The sequence below is a fragment of the Myripristis murdjan genome, chromosome 11 (genome assembly GCF_902150065.1).
Source record: "Myripristis murdjan chromosome 11, fMyrMur1.1, whole genome shotgun sequence".
NCBI classification, from domain to species: Eukaryota; Metazoa; Chordata; class Actinopteri; order Holocentriformes; family Holocentridae; genus Myripristis; species Myripristis murdjan.
Genome location: NC_043990.1, coordinates 11,559,703 through 11,567,654, shown reverse-complemented (window position 1 = coordinate 11,567,654; position 7,952 = coordinate 11,559,703). Strand labels below are relative to the sequence as shown.

The 7,952-nt window shown below is 42.0% G+C and overlaps 1 protein-coding gene across 1 annotated transcript; it reads right to left on the bottom strand.

Annotated features, from left to right (window-relative positions):
- Nucleotides 1-535: 535 nt before the first annotated feature.
- On the bottom strand, nucleotides 536-7,877 carry ppp1r36 (protein phosphatase 1 regulatory subunit 36). The gene is made up of 11 exons (XM_030062948.1): nucleotides 7,799-7,877; nucleotides 7,540-7,604; nucleotides 7,327-7,413; nucleotides 7,033-7,169; nucleotides 6,254-6,323; nucleotides 6,041-6,139; nucleotides 5,540-5,680; nucleotides 4,761-4,803; nucleotides 3,000-3,214; nucleotides 1,484-1,684; nucleotides 536-827 (listed from the first exon to the last, which is right to left on the bottom strand). Exons 1-11 carry the CDS (start codon nucleotides 7,826-7,828, stop codon nucleotides 536-538), a joined length of 1,380 nt encoding a protein of 459 aa, XP_029918808.1. The 5' UTR covers nucleotides 7,829-7,877.
- Nucleotides 7,878-7,952: the final 75 nt, after the last annotated feature.

The window sequence follows — 7,952 nt, the reverse complement described above, 5'->3', positions numbered from 1 at the left end:
GAAAGAGGTGAACATTGGTCAGGATGACACATAAACCATGTGTAGAGACTGTATAATTCAGTTTCCCAAATACCTATTATGCAAGGTGAATTATGCATGTGATGAACTGGACTGGCTTCATTTTGAAATGCCAACTGAATTTCTTTGAGTCTGTCTACAGAAAGTGGAAACCTTCAAAGTTGTTATGGGTTCCATTACATTTTATTCAACAGCACCACCAGCTGGCAAAAAAGAGACTGATTTAAATTCAGACGCAACCCCCTCCCTCAAATATAGCGTGTGTGATGGCAGTCCAGGTGAATTCTTTTGAAAATGAGGCAGACAGGAGGAAACCCAAATGAAAACACAGTTATTATCCAAATCTATCTCTCTCTGCTTTGACCCTGCAGAGGTCAGAGAATACCATTTCAAGTCTATTCTCATGAAAACAGACTTTGTAATGCCAATGGACGTCTACACTCACACAAAAGAGCATATGACTACAAACACAAGCATACATGCATAAATTCTCTCTATCAAGCACACACACAAGCCCTCATTCAGTATCTGAGGTCACTGCCTCGGTCGTCGCTCTGGAGATGCCAGTGTTGGTGCGGCTGGTCTTGCCATGTCTGTCAACACCAGTCGACTTGCATCTCATGAGGGACGACTTGCTACCTTGAACACGGATGCAGGAATGCTCATTGTTATTGTCTTCAGCATCATCATCCTCGTCCTCATCAGCCTCATCCTCATCATCTTCCACATTCCCATCTTTTTTCTTTCTTCCTTTGGGTAGCAGCGTAGTGCAGCTGAACTGTTTCAATGGCTGGCCAAGAATCCCAAAGCTGGGGACATAAAAAAAAACAACAATCCAAAATAACAGTAATGATGTTGCACATAAGAAAGAACAAAAGAAAAAAAAAAAAAAAAAAAAAACATATTGACTTTAATGAAGATGCAGAGGTCCCTGATGTTTTGGTTTATGTTTACTATTCACTTGTCTAGATGTCATACTTGAACACTGACATATAGATTCAAAGTGATGAGATAAAAATATAATGTTAAAATAATCACCCATCAATTTTTTTGTATTGGAATGATTTCTTAGTGAATTAAATTCTAGTGAAATTGAACTAGTCCTTGTTTTACTGAGGAACACCTGGAAGCCCCTCAAGGAACCATGTGGGTCCCAGGACACTTTGAAAACCCCTATATTAGATTACCATGTTATCATTTTTTCAAAGAGAAAGTATGAAAGATCAATAACAATCTTCTTTGTTCTCTGAATAAACTAAAAACCTAACCACAGCCGTTTCTGGAAATTATTAGCATTGCTCAAATACAGCTTTAACCAATCAGACTGCTAGGCCTAAACTAACTGTGAGTTTGAGTATTACAGCAATGCAAAAAGTATGCCCATATCCATAACCATGTTAAGGAGCATCCTCTTGGGTATTATTACTACAGTATATTACATACTCAGTATCATGTTTTACACCACCTGACACTGGCCAGCTGCTGGTCGAGCTCCTCCATCAGGGTGTTGGTGTCACAGAGCTCGGCTGGCGGTGGGCTCTGCCTCCTGGCCTTGATGCCCAGGAACAGATGGGGGGACTGTTCTTTAGGCAAGGGCAACAGGGACACCATCAGTGGGGAACGCTGAGTCACTATGCTGCTGAGGCCGGGGCGCCTCTGGGACTTTCTAGGTGACAGGTCAAATCACGGAGCAGGACCAACAAAGTGAAATGAGGTAAATATTTAGTTGACAGGGAAATTTGAACTGGATATACTGAAAGACACCACCAGAACAAAATAATCAAATGAAATTATTAGCTTTAGGTTTTACAGATCTTTTATATCTTTCAGTCCACCAGTCAAAGCAATCATGACAGTACAGGCCTACCTGTACAGTAGTTTTGCAATCCTCAACTAACAGACAACAGCTGTGTAAGCATTGTGAAAAGGAGACATTCCTCACATATTCCATTTGGTCATGCTTATAGTGCAGAGGGTGGAAACCTAACACAATTTCCTGAGCTAATTAACCAGAAAAGTTGCTACGGCAGCTGCATTGTCAAGGTCCAAGCGCTCTCTTTGTGGAAAATTGCAAGAGACGCGAGGATCGGTGATTGACATCACATTGTTTTCAATGCATGTGGGACAGCTGGGAGTGGTGCTGAAGATACATTCAACATCTTACAGCGTATTTCCAGCTCGAGGAAGGGAGCAAACTTGCAAGTCCAGCTCATGTGGGTTTTGGTCTCAACCTGACAGCAGGAAAGAGCACTGGGCTTCTGACAGCTTCAACAACTGCCAGTCTTCTGTCAGATGCGACAAAGCAACATAAAACAGCCTGTCAGACAGTCACTCCTATCGGACAAAGCTATGAATCTGTCTCAGTCAATCATATCACCGACAGAGGCCTGACACTGACATCGATCAAATACAGACAGCTTTACTGCCTGAGCTATTAGCTTATTTATTGTAAATAATTTGTCAACTGGTTGACATGTGAACATCTTGAGGTTGATCGGAGTTTAAGTGGCTGAACATGGAGCTGAATGAAGGCCAAAGGAAGGGGCTTGGACAAACTCAGGAATGTACAGTATTTTGACTCACTGACTCCGAGCGAATGCAGGGATCTTGCTTCAGGTGTCTGGAACTGTTTAGTACAGTGTTTCTCCAACTCTGGCCCTCACAGCCCACAGTACTGCTGGTTTTCTCTCTCACTAAGTGCACTCGTGCTGCATTCAAGGTCTAAATCAGTCCCTAATATACAGCTCAAATGAAAGCCAGTAGTAGTCTCTCTCGCCCACATTGGACTAAAGCATTATTCACTTTTGACATCAAGAGAACTTAAACTTAAATTGCAAAGGTTGCAAATGATGTCAGCATGGTGACAGGAGGACTTCCCTTCAACTGGATGGCATCCACCTCGCTGAGCAAGATACTGAAAACCTAGCATCTCCAACAGGCTGTGAAATAGCTGACCTTATGATGTAACGCACCCAACGCACCCTTTACATCCCCGCTCCTTGGGGTCAGTTTGTCCGGTGTCCACTGAACCGTCATGGGTGGGCCGGGTCTCTCCTGAGTTGCGATCGGTCCTGTTCCTTGGTGCACTGTTGAAGGTGTCAGAGTGCAACAGGCGCCCCACCTCCTCTTGGATGACCCTCAGGTGTTTCCTGCCAAATGTCACCCAGCCCACATAGCAGATGAACCTGTACAAGCACTGGAAACAGGAATGGAAGAAGCCAGAGGGCAAGGGAATAAAAAAAATGGGGGAAAAAAAGAGAATGTCACTGGAGACATTAAGGGAGGGAGGAAGGCAAGGACAAAATGTTATATGTCACATTATGGGACTTACACTAATATAGGTCTTTCCATCTGTAGGAACTTCCTGAGGTGGATTTGGACAGAAATGTTGGTATTGCTACAACGTGTTTCCAGACAAAGTTTCCAGAACCTAGTAGCAGCCCTGCTTGGTAGCTGATACTAAAACCTGAGTATGGGGATTTGTTAGGAGGAGCTAGTAGTGCTGTCAGTCGTGACTGGTCAAACATTGATATGACATCATTTCCATAAGCATAACCATCATTAGAAGGTAGGTAGGTAGGTATAGTGTTTTTTTATGATGCACTTCATACCCTTACTGTTTGGATCTTTGTACATTGGAGATGGAAACAAAGCCAAACCGAGAATTTCACAGGTGTGCATAGCTATGGAAAGTTGCAGGTAACCCTCAATAGTTGAAAATGGCTATAAAATAACATTAATGAGGGAGGAGGGAGCAGAGCAGATGTTACAAGCAAAGCTATAGGACCTAGTGTACTAATGGAACATACTACAGGTTTACCTCCTTCTATCATGACCTGTGGATGCTCAGTCCTTTAATTATATATATTTAACCATATACATGTCATATATTATAATAATTTCTTATGCTACATTACATATGATATCCATTCATCCATTTGTCCATGCATGCACTCCAGATGTTTCTGTCAGCGAACGTTCGGCACACCTAGTTCCTGTGCAAAGATCCAGGCGACTACTTAGTCTTGTGTGTTTTTAAAAGGTCACAGCAGCTATTTCAGTACAAAAAGGTCACATACAGAGCGGTCATTAAGCTGCTGCTGTTAGTGTGTTATTTCCCTCCCTGTCCACCCACCTGGCTAAACACTGGAGAGAGCCTGTCAAAGCAAAGCACCTGTGTTGAGTCAACATCTCCTACCACTAACAAATTCATTAAGGCCACCAGGCACAACCAGCACTCAGTGCCATTCTGTTCTGTTCTGTACCCTCTGCAATCACAGATGGTGGCCTGGCCTTTTCCTCTGCCTTTTTGTGTTTAGATGAGGCAATACGGTTTAAAACATTTCAACATAGTGCCGTCATCAGTGAGCAGCGTCAGGTCAGTTAAGAGCCACATTTATCAAGTCTCTTAAAAGGAGGACACTGATTTATTATCGCTGGCCAGGTCCCATATTTTTGAAGCTGCTAAGTGAAGGCTCATTCATAATGACCTTAAATGCAAAACGGATGTCGTAGATGAAGGTCAGCGCTCATTCTCTGAGACATTTGAAAAACTTGAACTGTGTTGTCTTCACTGGTAACCCTGCCTTACATAAGCTCACTTTTAAGAAACTTTTTGAACAGAGTCTGGCTGACAGTATCCAAACCCTAACCTGGCCACAGGCAAGTATAACATTAATTAGAAGGCTCAATTAGGGTGATGAATATAGCATTTATAGCACCAGGTCCCTGTTTGTGCCTACCTCATGTAGCAGCAGTTCTTTGTAGGTTGACGACACCCAGCTCCTGGAGGAACACAGAAAGGCACTGTATGATGTAACACACTGCCATAGGCCGGCATCTATTTGTGGAAAGCACGATCAATTTGGCATTGTTCAGGATCTAAAAGCGGTTGTATGCCTGTTTTTTGGTACCTCCCTGTATTTGTTCTGTTAGCACTGAAAGGTTTTCATTTGACCAGATGAGACCAAACTTAGACAAAATAAGACCCGCTACTTAAAAACCTCAATTTTTTGTATGTGTGATAGAATATAAGTGATCTTACACTGAGCAAGCATAACCGAGTACTGCCAATGACCATTGGGCCTTGCATCACATATGCAATCATATCACTTATTTCTAGGTATATGATAGTGATACAAAAGTTATGAAAGATTACACTTTAAACCACAATAGAGACCACTAATCACAACTTTTACCCAGTTCTTCCCAACCAGGGAACATGTAAAATATACACTGCGTCTAGCCCTGATCTAAGTTGTAATTTTAGAGGCATGCAAAATAGGCTTCCTCAGAGCTTCTTGGGATGGTGGGTTTGTTGTTAAATTGAAGAAATCTTGCAACAGCATCACGGTTACCAGGGAGGTAATATGAGGGGAAATATCTGGGGCATTTTGAGCAGGTATGAATTGAACGATCAAAAGTATCTCCAGAGAAACTATACATCAAAGTGAAAATGTGAGAAAACACATTTTCACTTCTCATTTTTTGATAAACAGAAACCAGTCACCCAGAGACTCACTTGTGGCCAGACTTGTTTTGGTGCAGTGCCATTTCTGGGCCCATGACCAAACTGAAGTAGCAGACTGCTAGCTTCTTCTGAGCCATCTCCACCTTGGCTGACGTCTTCGCCATCATCTGGCGCTCAGTCATGCTCGGTTCACTGGATAAAGAGGGTGATGGCCGATAGAGAGGGAGAGATAGTTGGAAGACAAAAAATAAGAGAAAGATGACTGAGGAAAGAGGGAGGACAAAGGCGGCATCCCCATGGTGGAGGGTATCATACCAGGCTGGTTTTGAAGTTTTAGTTTTCTTTGTTACATGTCCTTCATGAATATTTGGCTTGGATCATGGTGGCACAATCCAAGCAAACACTGTGCAAAGTTGCAAAGTATTTGTGTTCCTCCTTTGAGATACAAGCAACAACCACAACTGAATGATAGAAGTACACATAAAATCATACTTTATTATCATAATCCACCTTTGTGTGTTAGAAAGTGTTCACTTTCCTCTGACCACTTACGCCATGAGGGGCTTAGGTTTATTCTCCAGAGACTTGAGCTCAAAGTAACAGGACAGATAGAGCAGCAGGGCAGCCGTGAGTTCATCCAGCTTTTTACTCCTGGAAGCAGATAGGGAAGTGGTACTGTGTAATTCATCTTTTTATGCAGTATATAGGTCAAGGAAATCATGCCTATACTGTATGTGTGTGCATGCATGTCTCTGAATTCCTTACTTCAATACTGCCATGAAACAGGATGGAATGGGAAGGGAATAATTCTCCTGCAGCAAACTGACAGCCACCTCTGTACAGCACAAAGAGACTTCATGTCAGGCCACAGTCAAATAGCATTTGTGATTTATTGAACTTGCCTGGCAATTAACCAGTTGACTCGGTGCAGAAAGATGACATCCTCTGGCTGAATTCTATTACCCTTTCTGAAGAGCAATAGCTACCGCATGCCAACGTGAGACAAGCCAGTCTGGAAAGCTGCCACTTTGTTCACAAACTTAGATTTTGGTCTAGCTATCTAACATTCAAGGAATACTAATTGAAGTGCTTGAAGTAGTACAGTCTTAAATGTAATTTTCAGCTGAGCCAGGTTCTGCACATTTGTTTTTGTTAACCTATTTAATAACCAGAAACTCCATCCTTCGCATTTTCAAAATTCCTCTAAACTCCTATCTTGATACTAGAAAAATGAAACAACCTCAAAGCTATAAAACATGACAATGATATTTGTTTGATTGTCTTATTTATGCATTCATGTGTAGAGTTTGCTACTGGAGACCTTTTTTGTGTGTTTGTGTTGATCATAAGTTAAAAAATATTACATTCATTAAGATCAACTTTTATTTTATTTGCTCTTATTTGCTCTGCAATTCCGCAATTCACACTTTGCATTTCCTTCCTTAAAGCTCTGAAATAACAACACAGGACAAGAGGAACGAGTGGTAAATCAATGAAGCAGGTCATGTTATCATTATTAGGGTCGACCACATATTGATACTTGCGTTTGACATCATCAGTGGTGACGTGGACCCCCTGCCTCTGCATCAGTGAGGACCTGTAGGCATTCAGATGGGAAGGGCTCAGTGTCTTCCTGATGCTCTGGCGCCCCCTACCGTACAATGTGGCGAACTGAGCCAACCTGAGGGGAAGAAACGATTATAAGAATAAGCAGCTGTTCATGTGAAAGGCTATGTGCCATATTAAAAAATAATGGATTATGTAGTTGTTTAATAGTTTAATATTGAGCACTGTAAATATGAATACTGTGCTGATTTATAAATCCTGGCTCTGACTACCCCTCAGGTCGCTTGTGAAGATCACTGAAACTGACACCGGTTTCCCTTCTTTTCTTCAAGGAACCTTCCACTTTTGGATTGGACCCACTAAAGGAGAAAAATTGTGATTTTACATAAATGGCCATCTTTCTTATACAATCAGTGCAGTAATAAAGGCAATTAATCTGAAGCAGTGTCTGCACTATTACTGGTGGATCTGGCTGCATTGCTCACCTGACAAACTCCAGTCTTTGCATTTCATCATTCCATACCCAGTGACCACAAGCATGTAAGTCCACCTTGAAAATAACCCATTTCAGATAGCGCTTCAAATCTTTAACTTGGTGAGCTGTAACACCTGATCAGATCCAAATGACTGACACTCTGGCAAGCTCCACATTTGTAGCAACATTTATGTACGAATGTGTTCAACCTGTAATATTACTGACTTCAGAAATCTTAAAGATGCACCTGTCTCAATGTCAAAACTTACATTTCCAGTCCGCTCATCCTGTTTCAGCATTTGTGAATTCAACAACACCTCTTCAAAAGTTGGCTGCCTCTTGCTGCTCTCTGGCTGTTTACTACTGTGAGGTATCTAGGCAACAGCCAATGGGGAGGAGGCACCGGCCCTAATGCATTATTAC